The sequence below is a fragment of the Leptodactylus fuscus genome, chromosome 1 (genome assembly GCF_031893055.1).
Source record: "Leptodactylus fuscus isolate aLepFus1 chromosome 1, aLepFus1.hap2, whole genome shotgun sequence".
Classification (NCBI taxonomy): Eukaryota; Metazoa; Chordata; class Amphibia; order Anura; family Leptodactylidae; genus Leptodactylus; species Leptodactylus fuscus.
This window is the reverse complement of record NC_134265.1, coordinates 197,836,201-197,853,583: the sequence shown is the minus strand read 5'-3', so window position 1 is coordinate 197,853,583 and position 17,383 is coordinate 197,836,201. Positions and strand designations below refer to the sequence as shown.

General features: G+C 42.1%; 1 protein-coding gene across 1 annotated transcript in view; it reads right to left on the bottom strand.

The window, feature by feature from the left end:
• Positions 1-14,719, bottom strand: part of LOC142213169 (hippocampus abundant transcript 1 protein-like) — a 33,340-nt gene extending 18,621 nt beyond the window's left edge. The window contains exons 1-5 of the mRNA XM_075281406.1: positions 14,498-14,719; positions 11,294-11,389; positions 11,156-11,218; positions 10,929-11,056; positions 8,949-9,063 (exon numbers count right to left, since the gene is read on the bottom strand). Of these exons, the coding sequence (XP_075137507.1) occupies positions 8,949-9,063; positions 10,929-11,056; positions 11,156-11,218; positions 11,294-11,389; positions 14,498-14,581 (486 nt within the window). The 5' untranslated portion in view covers positions 14,582-14,719. The remainder of the gene's footprint in view (positions 1-8,948; positions 9,064-10,928; positions 11,057-11,155; positions 11,219-11,293; positions 11,390-14,497) is intronic.
• Between the last annotated feature and the right edge of the window lie 2,664 nt (positions 14,720-17,383).

Genomic DNA, 17,383 nt, shown 5'->3' with positions numbered 1-17,383 from the left:
GGTACATGGTGAGGCTCAGAATGGAAAGAGAGGTATTTGGATTTTGGAGGGCAGATGTGGCTGGAATAGTTTTGAGGGGCCATGTCACATTTGCTGAGCCCCTAAAGTACCAATACAATGGAAACCCCTCAAAAGTGACCCCATTTTATAAACTACACCTGTCATGGAATGAATCAAGGGGTATTATCATTTTGTGCCTAAAATGCTTCCAAAAAATGAATGTCCAAAATGAAAATTGAAATTTTGAAAGAAATATGCCATTTCGGTGCCCAATACGTTGCACCCACTTTGTGTTGTCAGAGACCTGCACTCCTAAAACTATTAAGGGGCCATCCCGAGGGGCAAAAAAATATATATGTGGGTGTAAACTGCTGCTTGGGTACACAGCAGGGCTCAGAAGGGAAGGAGCACTGCGCTTTTTAGCTTTTGGGGTACAGATTTAGAGGGACTTTCTGGGGGCCATGTTCCTTTTGGAGAGACCTGGAGGTAACTGTAAACCCCATTTTGTAGGGGCAAGTTTAGGGTCTCTGCAAAAGTGTCATGGCATCCAAAAACCAAACCATCTGTGCTCCAAAAACCCAATAACCCTTCTGTGTCCGTCTGTGCCCTAATATCAGTTTATAACCACTTATGACATTACGTACGTTATCCCGGGTACACCAGTGTCATACATGTGCCCTAATATCAGTTTATACCCACATATGACATTACGTCCGTTATCCCGGGTACACCAGTGTCATACATGTGTCATAAACTGTAGTTTGGGCACACAGCAGGGCGCAGAAGGGAAGGAGCGCTATTTTGGTTTCTGGAGCACAGTTTGGTTTTTGGACGTCACTTTTGCAAAGCCCCTGAATTGTCAATAAAGTGGAATCCGCAGACATGTCACCCTATTTTGGACACTAGCCCACTGATGGGATTTATCAAATGGAGTAGCGAGAATTTTTAACCCTTGAGTGTTGCATTTATTTAGTTTCCAGAAATGAAATCGCAACTGATAATGAGAAGTTAAAAATGAAAAATTTCCAGAGATTCGCCATTTCAGTACCCGATATGTTGTGCCCAACTTATGTCAGCAGAGACACTCCAAAAACTGGTAAGCGGGTGGTATCCCGGGCACAACAGCTTTCAGAGCGTTCATCTCTGATACAAGTCGGACACAACATATTACGCACTGAAATGACGGGTTCCTGGAAAAATGGTCATTTTCACCTCTCACAATCAGCTTCGTATTCATTTATGGATAATAAGTTATAGCAAAACTTGGGGGTTAAAAATGCTGTCTGTACCCCTGGAGAAATCCTTCAGGGGTGTAGTTTCCAAAATAGGGTCTCATATCAGGGGATTCCATTTTACTGGCGTTTCAGCTGTGCAAAAGTGTCATGGCATCCAAAAACCAAACCGTCTGCGCTCCAAAAACCCAATAACCCTTCTTCCCTTCTGTGTCTGGCTGTGCCCTAATATCAGTTTATTCCCACATATGACATTACGTCCGTTATCCGGGGTACACCAGTGTCATACATGTGGCATACATGTGGCATAAACTGCAGTTTGGGCGCACAGCAGGGCGCAGAAGGGAAGGAGCGCGATGAGGCTTTTGGAGTACAGATTCAGATGTTTGGTATCTGAACGCCATGTCATGTTTGTAGAGCCTGTAAGGTACCAGAAAAGTGGATTCCCCAAAGGAGTGACCCCATTTTGAAAACTGCACCCCTCAAAGAATTTCTCAGGGGGTGTAGGGAGTATTAGTATCCGGACGTGACTGCACGGCGGATGGCGAAGAGGGAATATATAAGCAGTGCGGAGAACATTGCAGACACCAAATTCCCTACTATGTCCCAGTAGCTCCTATGATTGGGGGAGTCACTCTGGGGGTCACTTTGGGGGTCACTTCTGGTGTCTGTTCCCTCATAAGCTGTAAATCTGGGGTGTCCCCTGATATTCGCTCACACTGCTTATACATTCCCTTCCTGACGCCACCAGTTGTATTCTAATAATTTGGCGATTTTGGGTTTTTTTGTCTTCACATTGGTAGATGCTATATTTTCCTTATTCTTTTGGTGACGTGGCCATATAAGGGCTTGTTGTTTGCGGGATGTGATGTATTTTGTAATGACACCATTTTTGGGTGCCTTCAACATACTGAATACATTTTATTAACTCTTTCTTGCTGGATTTAAAAAAAAAAAAAAATCAATCCTGGCATTGAGTTGTACCCTTTAAATTTTGCGCCATGCAGCGTACAGTATAAGTAACATGTAGCCTTTATTCTGCGGGTCGGTACGGTTACGGCGATACCTCATTTATAGTATTTTTTTATGCAATACTAATTCTGCAGAACAAAAACACATTTGGGGACATAAATCAGTGATTTTTGCATCGCCATCTTCTGAGAGGCGTAACATTTTTATTTTTCGGTTGACAGTGTTGGTTGAGGGCTTATTTTTTGCGGGACAACCTGCGCTTTTTATTGGTACTGTTGTGGGGTGCATATGATTTTTTGATCACTTTTTATAGCATATTTTGTAAGGTGATATGGTGAAAAATCATTACTTCCGGCGGGTTTTTTCCGTTTTTTTTTTCAGATGTACACCGTATACATTAAATATTATTTCAGTTTTATTGTACAGGTTGTTACGGACGCGGCGATACCAAATATGCATTGTTTTTATTAATTTTTAGTACCTTTTTTTATATAATTCATTTTGTATAGAGAAAAAGGGATTTTTGGGCTTTATAACTTTATTACTTTTTTCATACACTTTATTTTTTTTAACTTTTTTTTTTTTTTAACTTTTTCATGTGTCCATTTAGGACACTTGAATCAGTTGATGCTTTGATGAAAGCACCAACTGATTCTGTATAGTAGCTTGCAAGACACGAGCAGGACATGAGCCTGCTCGTGTCCTGCAAGCTGCAGAGGAAGTGAGACACATTGCTCACTTCCTCCATCGGTCGGCAGGATCAACCAGGTATGTGGGGGCTCCGGTAGTCTGGGGTCACTGGCCAGACCCCAGACTACCTTCTACTGACATCGGCACCCCCCGATCTCGCCGCGGGGGGTGCCGATCACCTTCAATCTGCGGCGGATCCCTTTCGATCGCGCCGTGATGTTTCACGGCAGGATCGAAAGGGTTAAAACGTTCAGTCGGAACTGAGTCCGACTGAACGTTGTTGAGGGGGTGGTTAGGTGTCAGTAACACCTAACCCCTGCCCTCCCCCCGCCCCACCCCCTGCCTAGTGAGTCTCTGAAGACCGGCCGTAAATTTACTATCGGCTGGTCTTAGAGACCAGGACTGCTGGCCGTAAATTTACGGCCAGCGGTCCTTAACCGGTTAATGGGGCTATCCAACTTCATAAAATTGTTGCTAATAAACCACGGCAGTGCTTATGTGCACATTGGTCCATATTTATTATGCCTTCTATGCCATTTTTCTAGCATACAATGCACAAAAAGTTACTTTTTTTTTTTTTATTTTGAAATGCATTTGCCACTTTCCCAGAAAGGAAGAACATGGCGAAAGTGTGAATGTGGATGGATATAGACAGAAGGTACTCCATCTGCTTCAGTCATTTTCTTGGCTTTTCAATTATCGCAGAGTACCTTTGGTCATTCTATTGGTGTTTCTGTATGCTGGTTTGATCCTACAACGGATCAGAACAATGGACTGCAACAACAGCAGTGTGAAAGTTCCCTAAGGCTAACAAAACTAGATTCACACTAGCATTGGACTATCCATTGTTCTGGTCTGTTGAAGTAACAGAACAATGGATAGGAGGACTGCTAAAATAGTGATTACACCCTGAGTCCCTATTGACTATCATGTGGTCCATCTCATGTGGTATCAATCTTACAAAAAATGAAACACTGGAGGAAGAAGTCCTCCACACAGGACATTTTCGTCTGCCAACTTCTGGCAGACATTGCTACAGAGCCTTGCCTAAAAAAACATCTGCTTTGGCGTCTCCTTTGCAGTGTCTGCCTGAAAGTGATGGGCAAAAGTCCTGTACAACTTTTTTTTTATCAAAAGCTTTCAACAACAGACACCCGATGGACCCCTTTATAGTCAATAGGGTTTGTTGTAATCCGTATGGAACTATTATTTTAGCGGTCCATCTGTCCATTGCTTTGGTCCTCATACAGCCAGAACAATGGACAGCCTGGTGCAGATGTAAACTTAGACTTATACATGGACCTCATATAGATGTGTAAAATGTGTTGTAGTTCAACCTACTGATTGTAATGTAGGGTGCAGATGTAGCAGCGCCGATTCCAACATGACAACCTAACTGTCATGAAAGACCAAAATGTAGCAGAGTCGATTCCTACGTGACAACCAAATTTTTGACTTATTGGATGCAGATGTAGCAGTGCTGATTTTGTTACCATCTGTGTTTCAACTCTACAGCACTACATCAAATGTTGGCCTTTAATGGGACATTACTGTAAGGATGGGTCCTTAATTGAAAAAAGTGTGATGGCAGGAGCACTGGTGTTTACATACCTGCTCCACCGCTGATCTGAGCACCACTGATCTCCACCCATCAGCAAGCCCTCTTCAGAGCTGCAATGGGGAGTTATATGACTCTATGATGTTTGGCTTGTGGCTGCAGTGATAGGCTAAGGGATGTAGCTAAGGTCAAGACACAGGGCTACCAACCCTGGTATTATAGAGGCAGCCGCTGTGATTGGTGAGGCCTACAAAAGAGGAGGGGGCAGAGCTACAGACACCGTGTTGTAGAGGCAGCTGCAGTGATAGACTGGGGCCGGGCTACAGGCAATACAACTGCCTTTATGAATTTCGCTCCCAAGGTGAGGGGAGAGTTAGAGAGCAGGTTATCTGTGATGTTTCGTTTGCAGGCCTTAGGGAATGTAGGGAGCCTGCAAAAGAAAATGTCACTGATGCGGTCATGTGACCTGTTATACTAGGTAAAGTGAGCTAAATTTTACCAACGTGTATCGGTGAAGGTTTTATATTGAGGAGTCCTTTCACTTGAGCAACCTTTTTCAGAAAGCAGATGACCCCTTTAATATTGATCATTGATCTAGAATAGTGACATTTTCCTTGGCTTTTTAAATGTATTAAGTCACAAGATAAATGTCAGCTTTGTTTCAGTCCCACAAGGTTTGCTGAGTAAAGACAAACAGTGTATAGACTGTGCAGACCTGTTCCCCTTATAAATAGCAGAATTTAAGACGAGTGTAAACATCCCAAGGTGGTAAAGAACAGAGGGGGGGGGGGGGGGGAGGTTTTAAGGCACAGCTGGGCAGCACAGCAAGAACATGCCGATGCACTTGATACAAGCAAATCTTGTCTTTATGTTCAGCGGATGCCATTATGTCTTGCAAAGGTTATGATGCAGCCGCAGATCACTCTTTTACACATACATGTGACGGTAATTAACTAGTAATGTCAGCAAATGCTACAAGTTCACAAGAGCGTCAAAATATTTAGCCTTGCTGAGATAGGTATATAACTGCTCTTTGTCCCAACCTCTACGGCTGGAACTTATAGGAACAGTCGAGCAGTGCTGCTTTTAGCTGTTCCCATTACTCCCATGGAGGAGAATTGGGGCAAATAAAACAGTGTAGCACAGCTGGAATACACATAGCTTTACAATTAAGGAAACACCATATATCTAAACATGCTACACAGTTTTCATAGCTCCCTTTCTCTCTATGTGATTTATGGGAACAGCAAACAGCGGTTTCCGAAAGTCTTGCTCTAGGAGAAAGGATTTAGGAGCAGTTATTCCCATCTTAAAAACCTTATAAATTATACCTAATATTTCATTTCAGTCTTTAAGATAAGAGGCTGTGTGTGTACAAGAGTAGTAAAACTACATCTGGTCATTACATTACTTATATTTTACATTATTTTGCAGTTTTTCTCTGTGCATGCTGCATCTCTTATTTTTATTGAGCTCGGCAGCAGGCACAGAAGACTAGCTGTCGGATTTGGAAATACTCCGGCGGATTAACTCCACAGGTGCCATGATCAATAGCAATCACGGGGGCACAGCTCCGCCAACTAAACAGTAAAAAAGTTATAAAGGTCAGAATGACCCTAGAAAAATCATTCCGTTTCCAAAAATTATGCTTTATTAGTAAACACAGTAAAACATAATAAAATCGATATAAATATGCAATCGTCGCAAACATAATGACCCGTCGGACAAAGTTGCCATTTCGTTTTCTATGCAGAGTGAATGCCATAGGAACAAAATGCAAAAAATAATGAAAGAATTATAGGTTTTAGTCATACAGGCCCCCAAAAATGTTAATAAAAGCTCCAAAATGGTGCTGAATAAAAGTACAACTCATCCTGCAAAGAATAAGCCCTTACATAGCTATGTCAATAGGAAAATAAAACCATGAAAAAGTTGTGAAAATTGAAGAAACAGGAGGAAAATATGAAACAAAAAGTCACCGAGTAGTAACGTCCAAACTACCCGGCGTCTATAAAGGGTTAAAGAAACTGCTAGCTTTTCAGTACATGGCAACTTTTTAAAAGTCTTTTAGTTTTGTTCTGAAAGCTTGTTTTTTTGCGAGAGGACTTATTTTTGATGAAGTCATTTTAGGGTAACTATATTTTATTGACTAAATTGAATTATTGTTTTCAGGGTTGTAAAAAAAACCAAATTATTAATTCTGGTATGGTTTCATGTTAAATTTTGTGCTGTGCTCTATATGGTATAACCTTATTTTTTGCAGGCCAGTGTTGATTTTTAATGACTTATTGCCAAAAATCCATTTTCATGTAAATAAAAATGATTTAAGAAAAATATGGATAAGTCATAAACTAAAGATCAGTGTTAGAGATGGGTGAGTACTATTCGAAACTCCAGTTTCAAATAGCACGCACCCATAGGAATGAATGGACATAGCCGGCATGCAGGGGTCTAAGCGGCCGGCAAAGTCTGCGTGCCGGCTGCTTCCGTTCATTCCTATGGGTGCATGCTATTTGAAATGGCCGTTTCGAATAGTACTCACTCATCTCGAATCAGTGTGGGTCTAATACACAGGACCCCCACTGATCATCTGTTTCAGAAAGGAAGCACTAATTGGCCTCTAGAGGCCATGTGAGATCACGTTCATTGATCACAAATACTAAACACAAATGTATGACACGGTGCTTGCTAGGTAGTGAAGAGGCTACATTATTCACCCGAATACTCTTCAAACAGCTGATTGGCAGGGATCTCAGGTGTCAGATCCCCAATGATCTTCAATTGATGACCTATCCAAAGGATAGGTGATCAATTATTAAGCCTGGGAGACCCCTTTGACTCTGCTACTGCCCCATCATTCACAATTATTTGCCTCAGTTAGTTAGGTTAGTAACTGGATGCTCATGATCACTGAAACAAAAACAAAATTTAAAAAAGGGTAAGTATAAGATTTTTTTTCCTTTATTTTAAATAATTTCCAGCCTTTAGGAAATGTATAAGTTTGGACAACCCCTTAAAAGAATCATCCTTCTTTTTAAATGGGTTTTCCAGGGCTGAACTATTGATGAGGGTCTGACACCTGGGACCAATGCAGTGCTTGTGAGTTCTGTTGCCTCTTCTCTGTGCCTATGATGTCATATTTAAGTGAATGAAGCTGAGCTGCAATACTAAGCAAAGCCCTTGGACAATGTACAGTGCTGTTCTTACTATTCAGTGAAGAGGTCACGGTGCTCACCTGAACACTGCTGTCTCTTCAAACCACTGATCAATGGTAAATTCCAGGTATTGGACCCCCTCATCGATCATCGAATTGATGACTTATCCTAAGAGCATATTCCTAGAAAACCCTTTAACTGCCAGTGGTTTCTGGATATTTTGCACTGGCTGCCAGGGCAATTTTCATAGTTTTGAGATGGACAAATAAAACCTAAATTGTAACCTAAAATGTCTGAAGGAACTTTTTCGCCTCCAAGAAGAGTTTTATACATTCATCTCTAGTTATAATTGTTATTGCTATTATTTCAGAGAGGCAGTCGGCGTATTTTACTCTATAAAAAGCCTCCATATCTGAGGGACCTCCGACATCTTGGAGCAAACGTGAATGAGGTCATCTCACGATGCAGTGAACCAGAAATGTGGATGTCTTCATCAGCTCATGATGCAATTGCAGGTGATTTGGGCCTTCGTTGTGGGCACTCATGTGTGTGCATGGGTTTTATTGATTTCTTGATTGTCCTCTTTGGGTGCTCTATAAGACAGGTTGGGATGCTGTTGCGCCCCTGGAAGAAGGTGCAACTGAAATGTGCATTGGATGTGCAGCATCAACCAAGGAAAATTTTTGCTGATCTTAATTGGGTATTAACTTTTCATATATCTTAGTCTCTTTCAACCTTTCCCCCGCTGCATCATTTTTACATTTTTGTTTTTGACTCCCTGCCTTCCGAACCCTAATAACTTTGTTATTTTTCAGTTCACAAAGCCACATGAGGGTAGAATATTTGAGGAACAAACTGTACTTTGCATTGGAACTATTTAACATTCTGTGTACTGGGAACCTGGAAAAAAAATGGGGTGGAATTGAAGAAAAACTGCATTTGTGCAACATTCTTACAGACTTTTATTTTTATGGTGTTCACTGTGCAAGTCTCCTGTATTCTACGGTCTGGTACGAGTCCAGGGATACCAAATTTATATAGCTTTTTGTATGTTTTAGCACATTTAAAAAAATGCAAAACTATAAAAAAAAAAAAGTGACTTGGCTCTTTTTTTTTCCTGCTACAGTATTCACTGTTCAAGAATTTTTTTTTTTTTTTTTTATAACTTTTTAGACCAGGCGATTTCAGACACAAGGATACCTAATGTGTATGTGTTTCACAGTAATTTTTTTGTTTTTAGTTTTTTTATATACTCTAGGGAAGCGGGTAGATTTAAACTTTTAATTTTTTTATTTAGCCAAAATTTCAAAAACATAATAATAGTGGGCAAGAAGTACTTACCAAACCGTATGCTGTGCTTCGCTCATGCTCTTGGGTAATATCTGCCACATAAGCGAAAATCACAGAAAAGGTGACAGCAAAGACGCCAGACATAGAAATAACAGCAAAATACCACCTGCAGGAAGCCAAAGAAAATAATGTTTCAAGATTTAACATCTTACAGTTCTGACACTCATTATTGTTATCAACTAAAACACTTTATAACATGTGGATTCCCAGGTATTACACAGGAGGGTCTACATGCAAATTCCAGAAAACATCATAGATCTAAGAATATGTACATTTTTGATGTTTAGCTGTAAGAGCGTTATATTAGACCAAAAATCTAACCGTCTCTACATATCAGTGCGTGTGAAATATTAACATGGCTGTGCGAAAGCACAGTCTCTCTTGAGATTAATGGCATAACCAAACAGGTGCTAGAACCAGAGTTCTCCTGCAACTCAAACAGTCCCAACCTAAACTAAATTGCCATCCATAAGATTAACTAGCCTGCCACTCTAGACAAAAAACCATGCCAACACATACCAGCCACATATATGCCAAAAATACACACTTCTGCCATATACTCAATTAATTAAACCCTATGAATTCAAAAGGCACATGCAATGAATGTGGTGTCAAATTTAACCAAACATAAGTGTATTTCAATATGGTATTGTTTAACCAAAGGGAATCTTTTACCACGACCCTTTAACCTAGGGCAACACATAGATAGATGCGCATTTGCCCTCAACTGTTGTAGCTGGGCCTGTAAACCCTGCACACTTGTAGGTTGCCAAAGCTGTCACCCCAGCTAGTTCCATAAATCATAAATGGTTGACTGATGATAAATCTGGCAACCGGGCAGGCCAAGGAAGCTTGGGAATTGAGCTTAGACATTCCTGGGAAACATGGTGAGCATTATGCTGAAAAATGCCAGTTGGAGGCCCAGCCATGAGAAACGACACATGGCTGTAGGGGTGACTGACTGTCATCTCATGGTGACATTTTTTTTTCTCCGAACAGTCATTCTTCCAGAAGCCACTTCTCTACAAGAAAACATCAAGGGCAGACTGACATTCTGCAGGAAATACAGGGATTGGACAATAGAGGACTCGGGGAGCCCCATTCAGACTAGGACACCAGGAATGATTGTCTGGGGAAGAAAAAAAAAAGGTAAGTCCTGTGTCATGCCAATAGCAAAGCATCCTGGACCATTCATACATAGTGTTGCTTTTCATCCAAGAGAGTGGAACACTGCCATGAATAAAGAAAGGCATCTTACCTTCCTGCAAGTGCAAATTCTCCCAGCCACCCAGGCTTAGGGGGCGTTCACACTACCGTCGGTGTCCGACAGGTAGTGTCTGCTCCTAGTGTCCGCTTCACCTGTCATTTATTTAAATGAGCATCGGGTGCGTTGTTTTGCACTCCGTGCCCTTCCTTCCCTGTCCGCAAGTGAAGATGTCCGACTTCTGAAGCGGACAGAAGAACCCTACATGTCGGGTTTTTCTGTCCGCTTGAGAAGTCTGACATCTTCACTTGCGGACAGGGAAGGACGGGCACGGAGTGCAAAAGAACGCACCCGATGCCCATTTAAATAAATGACAGGTGTCACGGACACAGCTAGTGTCCGCTCCTAATGTCCGTGACAGATTTTGAGCGGACACTACCTGTCGGACACCGACGGTAGTGTGAACGCCCCCTTAGAAGTGTACTTCAGTATAACAAAGAAACATCTGCTTAAAAAAACCTAAAAGACTGAAACAGCGAAGCCAAAATTTGTCAGTCTCAAAACATATGGCCACAACTGTACTGTATTTGCCTGCAACATACCCATACACAAATTTTTGTTGCAATCTTACATTTCTTTTTTTTTGTCAATTAGTATATCTAAAATAAGGATCCTTCAATTGCCTGTCCTACGTTGTGCAACAGGTACACGCTTTAAACACAAAATACTACTACTGAAAGGTTTACTGGTTTACTCCACCTACGCACCATGGACTTATCTTCAGCAAAGGTATAGGAGCACAAGTGAAAAAGACTGTGAGAAGAAGGAAAGACTTTCTGCCCCAAACATCAGACAATGCTCCAATGAGGGGGGCACTCAAGAAGGAGAGAAGTCCCTGAAAGGCAAGTGAGGCAATATTAGTGATGTCACATCTGTGAACTTACTGATAAAGAGTAAAAGTTATTAATTTACAACCAGTGGTCATGTTTCTCACCTTAACTCCATGGATCAGGCCATTCATTAAGAAGGTGTGCTGAGGGAACGTCTGGTGCAGAACCTGCCAACACGACATCTACTCTTCATTATGTCCTGACAGCAGTGGAATACTAACATTCAATGTCATGCTACTTACCGTTAACATGGGTGTCGTCAGCAATCCCCAAGCGAAAAACTCCAAAAATATAACCACCACAGCATGATAGACACTGGGTTCACCAACCCCCTGTCGCTGTTAAAGAGACAAACGTTCCATCAATTCTTTTTTCCAGTGCTACACACCAGATAGTCTCGTACTACAGTTAATGCCACTTCTTCACATCTGTCAGCAAAAAGTAGGCTAGACACAATGAAGGAGTAGCGTGAAAATATCTAAGAGAAAAAATATCTTTGTATGTCATGCTAAACACAGGAAAGCTTTCTTTTCTTATATTGCTCTGGAAAACTGAAATTTGTGTTGTGACTGGTTACTATGTGCAACAAAGTTTTGCTCTCAGACAATTCTGTAAATTTGTCAAAATGGTACAAATTTACAAATAATTAACAGTTAAAGAGGACCTTTCATGTCCTCATACACACGTGGGGCCTTAAAGGGGCTCTATCAGCAAAATCATGCTGATAGAGCCCCACATATGCGTGAATAGCCTTTAAAAAGGCTATTCAGGCATCATAAATGTTATATTAAACTACCCCCCAGTTTTAAAATAAAATGCTAAAACAGAATATGATCAACTTACCCAGCGTGAACGGTGGGCGGGCATTCAGGGTCCGCCGTCTTCTTCAGCCACGCCTCCTCTTCCAGCGATGTTCTCAGGTCCTGTCTAACTCACGAACTGACATTGATAAAAAATGGCGCGGACACATGCGCAGTAGCCGTAGTAGAAGCAGCATGCTATTGCGCATGTACCCGCGCCATTTTTTAACAATGTCAGTTAGCTAGTTAGACGGGACCCGAGGACATCGCTGGAAGAGGAGGCGTGGCCGAAGAAGAGGTACTGGGTTGCTAGGGCAACCCTTTAGATCCCACGGTCAAAATTGATTGGGGCATCTAAGGGGTTAACAAGCAATTGGACCTCTGCTTCGGCAATGGGTGTTACAGAAAGATGTTTCTTACATAATAGTACATCATGGTACAGTAAAGCACACATTTGCATGACTTACTGTTACATCATGGTGCAGGTAGGTGTTAACATGTGCCACCAGTTATAAACAACTTTTTAGAAATAAATAGTACTAGTTAATATAAGAACTTCGGAATATAGCTTATTAAAGAAATATGTTTTATCTTCCACTTTTCAGGTAGTTACTTTCTCCATATAAGTCTATCAAGAGGGGGATAAAAAATAAAAAAAAAGACACTCTGATAATTGCTGCTGTTACACTCTTCTATTGGCTTTATTTATTTACTTTTTTAAACACTGCTAGGTTGTGGATAAGAGGCCAGGAGTACACTGCATGAGGCAATAAGTCAATCAACCAGCCGGCAACCGAATCCTACTCCACCCCTCCTTTCTCCTTACAGTTGTATGAATGAGGCTGAATATGGAGACAAATATAATATAAGAAAGAAGTCGGACTGACGATAAGGAGCAGGAGAACAGCTTAATAAGTGGTGAAGTAATCAGATATATTACTAAGTTTCTTCTATTTAAATGTACGATTCATCAATGACACTTTGTCTATAACTGAAGGTCTGCTTTAATAATTATAATTTGGTGAGATTTTTCTAGCACTAAAGACATGGTGCACGTTATAGTTAATGAGCTGCAGAGAGAGAATGCCAGGCACAGGTGGGGGTGGAGGGCAGGCACAGTAACCTGCTCTTGAGTTAATATTTGCTCTGCATGGAGCTCTCATACTGGCAGTGTGTCAGACAACATGGATTTACACATAAAGCCCTCCCCATCTAGTACCTCATGACTCCCCAGTGTAACACGCTATTTTATGCCCACTTGTACACAGCTCTGCAATACCCAATGGACTGGTTTCCAAGCACCATAGCAAAGCAAATGTAAGACACTCCTAACATATTGTAATACAAAAGCAGCAACAGAGGAAAAGTTAATACATGTACATTCCAATATGGGCCATATACTGTGTAGTTATCTTACAATTCCTTTATATTTACAAGGTGTATCCCCATATCAGAAATTCATGTGGAACTCGCACCTATGTATAGAGAGGGCTCACAAATATGATGAAGTGGCCACATTCAGGCAGAAAACAGAGCGGTGAATACACATATGTAGTCATGCATGTATAGCCACCTCTATACACATTCCCTATCGGGATACGGACTCCAAACCTAATAGATAACTATTATACTTGGAGTTCCTTTCCTGGCATACTGTATCTGGCCAATTCACTGACCGAGTGTCACAGTGAAACTCGGTCATGCAGTTTGCATTCCGTTCATCAACCAACAGGTGCCAGAAAACAGTTTGCTTTCTTGGGAGATAAAAACTGGTTTGCTCAATGACAATGCAATGTAAATTTTCTTGAGCACACACTTGGCAATGCCAGTGCTCCATAAACTACCCCATGCTGGTAATGTAAACTCTGACAAAGCTGTTGCCCTCTTGGCCTATATGGGCGTATGTGTATATATGACCTATAAAGTTGTTGCTATAAGAACAGAAGGGCATTCACTGTACTTTTGCAGTTTAGCAATGCCTCTTAGCTCCCTATTGCTCCTGGATGCAATGCCTATCTGTTCTTGGTACTTGTTGAACAGCTGTGCATACCCATCTGTATGATGCCCAATTACATCTCATTTACATTGCTGAGCCCTGATTGTCCTATTGTAATGTAGGGTCTCCAGATAAAGGACTGTCACTGTGCACCCCCTATAGAAACAGATAAAGAATGTCCCTTCAAGTAGCTGGCATACTTCTTTCTACTACCAGTATGTCCCATAACCTCCCACCAAGGTGCATGTGACTGCCATAATAGATCCTAGGCCACTACATCATACTTGGTACAGCGGGCACTCACCCTACAACCAGCATGTTATCTATGGCAGCATTGAGTACGTCATGAAGTTACTCCAGAAATCTGTCACTACCCCATTATTAGAGCTCTGGTGCAGAGAAGTAAGATGCAGTTCAAGGCAAAAACTCACAGTGCTAGTGAATCAATGCAAAAAGTGCTACATGATGTGTAGTGATGACGTCACTCAGACTGTTTACCATAGCTATGACATCACATTTCAGTCACTAGTTGCTGCCATATGTTACACCCCATAACACAGTCGCCCCCTGCAGGATTGTGCCCAGCACCCCGCAGTTATAAGCACTACATCCTTTACTGTTAGTGACATGTTGATCCCCTCAGTACTCACCGTCCCTCCATCTTTAATAATGATTTTCTTGGCTAGCAGTATGCTGCGATTCAGCCTCTTCTTCTTTTTTTTTTCCCCGGTCATGGTGAGCTCAGGCCCGTCATCCCGACAACGGGAAAGGCTCCGGTACCAGGCTCCCACAGCTCACCGGGCCATACTACCATGGAAACGGCGGCTCCGTCCGCATCATTCTACTCCCCCATTACCCGCTTCCGGCCTCCGCCGCTAACTCCGCCCTTCGCTCTCCGAGGGGCCAATGGCTGTGTGAGGCTAGGCAGGGAGCATTCCCATTGGCTGTGGCGTTCATCCTTTACACACGACGTACGTGCTGTTTGGCTAAATCCCATGATGCAAGATGCCTGGAGGACGGGTTAGGGCTCCATATTGAGTGGGGCACAAGTGGATGCTGTCATCCTGGTTACTGGCATCCATATGTTTATCTGAAGTATCTGCTTCTCCTCAGCTCCACATTTCTTAACCTCACAAGTGGCCATCTTTTGGAGGGACAGTCCCTATGTTTGACCCAAGTCCCTCTGTATCTCTTTGCTCCTTAAATGTCTCTCTTTTGGATCTCGGTAACAGATGGGCATTAACCCCTTCCCGCCGGAGGAATATTTTTTTATTTTCTATTTTGACAACCCCTTTTCCAAACCTCATAAGTTTTTTTTATTTTCCATTTTCAGAGCCATATGAGGGTTTAATGTTTGCGGGACAAATTGTTCTTCATAATGGTGCCATTTATTATTCTTTACAATGTACTGGGAAGCTGGAAAAAAATTCTGAATGGGGTGGAATTGGAAAACACTGCATTTGTGTGACTTTCTTACAGGCTTTGTTTTCACAGCATTGCAGTTTTAATGGCATGTCACCTGTATTCTATGTTTTGGTGTAATTCCAAAGATACCAAATTTGTATAGTTTTATTTACATTTTAACTCTTTGACAAAATGTTTTATTTCTAAAAGTCGCCATAGTCTCACACCCGTAACTTTTTTATTTCCGTGTACAGGGTTTTAAGGGGCATCTTTTTTTTGACAGGTTCGGTCAGGTGATCTTTTTAGTTATACGGTTTTGGGGAATGTCTGTTGCTTTGATCACTTTGTATTCAAATTTTTATGGCCGGCGAAACAGCAAATGGCGTTTACCATAGTGGAAAAATATTTGTAAAAGTTTGTAGACCAGGCATTTTTGGACACAGGGATACCTAATGTGTATGTGTTTCAAAGTAATTTTATACTTTTCCATGTATTATAGGAAAAGGGGCTTGATTTGAACTTTTAATTCATATATATAATATTTTATAAAACTTATTAGACTCCCTCGGAGTCTTGAATCCAAGGGGGTCTGATCACTAGTGCAATGCGTTGCAAAATACTGGTATTTGTATGACAGACTACATAAAGCAGCCTGCCATACAAATTAATGGTAGACAAGCCTGGGAGCCTTCAATAGGTTCCTAGCTGTCTTGACAACGGAATGCCAGCCCTGGATCTTGCTCTGGTTTGCCACCATCCTCAGCAAATTGACGCCTTAGGCCGGGGCCCCACGGGCCGGAAACGCCACGATTTGGCCGCGGTGGAAATGCCACTGGCGTTGTACAGTACTTGCAAAGTGGATGGGATTCATGCGAATCCATTGCCCACTTTGTGGAAAAAATCGCTGCGCGGACACGCTGCGATTTCCACAAGAGAGTCTGCGGAGGAAAACTCTGTGAACTTTATGTTCAAAGCACTGCGGAAAGAACCGCAATGCGTTCACGTCGCAGTTGTTCCCACAGCGCTTTAGCGCAGCGGTACCAGCCTGTGGGGCCTTAGCCTTAGTCAGCTTTGACAAAGGTGCTGAGTTAGAGTTAATGCTGATTTTGGGCATTAGCACTGGGTCTCAGCTGTATAATACAGCAGAAATGTGGTGGCTATGTCAGTCACTCAGCTCCTGAGCGGTCGCCATATTTAAATTCCTGACATCTTCGGTACTATTGTGGCAGATGTCAGGCAGGGGTTAATAAACTTAAAGTGGTTGCCCAGGCAAAATTTATATATATATATATATATATATATATATATACACTCACCAGCCACTTCATTAGGTACACCATGCTAGTAACGGGTTGGACCCCCTTTTGCCTTCAGAACTGCCTCAATTCTTCATGGCATAGATTCAACAAGGTGCTGGAAGCATTCCTCAGAGATTTTGGTCCATATTGACATGATGGCATCACACAGTTGCCGCAGATTTGTCGGCTGCACATCCATGATGCGAATCTCCCGTTCCACCACATCCCAAAGATGCTCTATTGGATTGAGATCTGGTGACTGTGGAGGCCATTGGAGTACAGTGAACTCATTGTCATGTTCAAGAAACCAGTCTGAGATGATTCCAGCTTTATGACATGGCGCATTATCCTGCTGAAAGTAGCCATCAGATGTTGGGTACATTGTGGTCATAAAGGGATGGACATGGTCAGCAACAATACTCAGGTAGGCTTTGGCGTTGCAACGATGCTCAATTGGTACCAAGGGGCCCAAAGAGTGCCAAGAAAATATTCCCCACACCATGACACCACCACCACCAGCCTGAACCGTTGATACAAGGCAGGATGGATCCATGCTTTCATGTTGTTGACGCCAAATTCTGACCCTACCATCCGAATGTCGCAGCAGAAATCGAGACTCATCAGACCAGGCAACGTTTTTCCAATCTTCAATTGTCCAATTTCGATGAGCTTGTGTAAATTATAGCCTCAGTTTCCTGTTCTTAGCTGAAAGGAGTGGCACCCGGTGTGGTCTTCTGCTGCTGTAGCCCATCTGCCTCAAAGTTCGACGTACTGTGCGTTCAGAGATGCTCTTCTGGCTACCTTGGTTGTAACAGGTGGCTATTTGAGTCACTG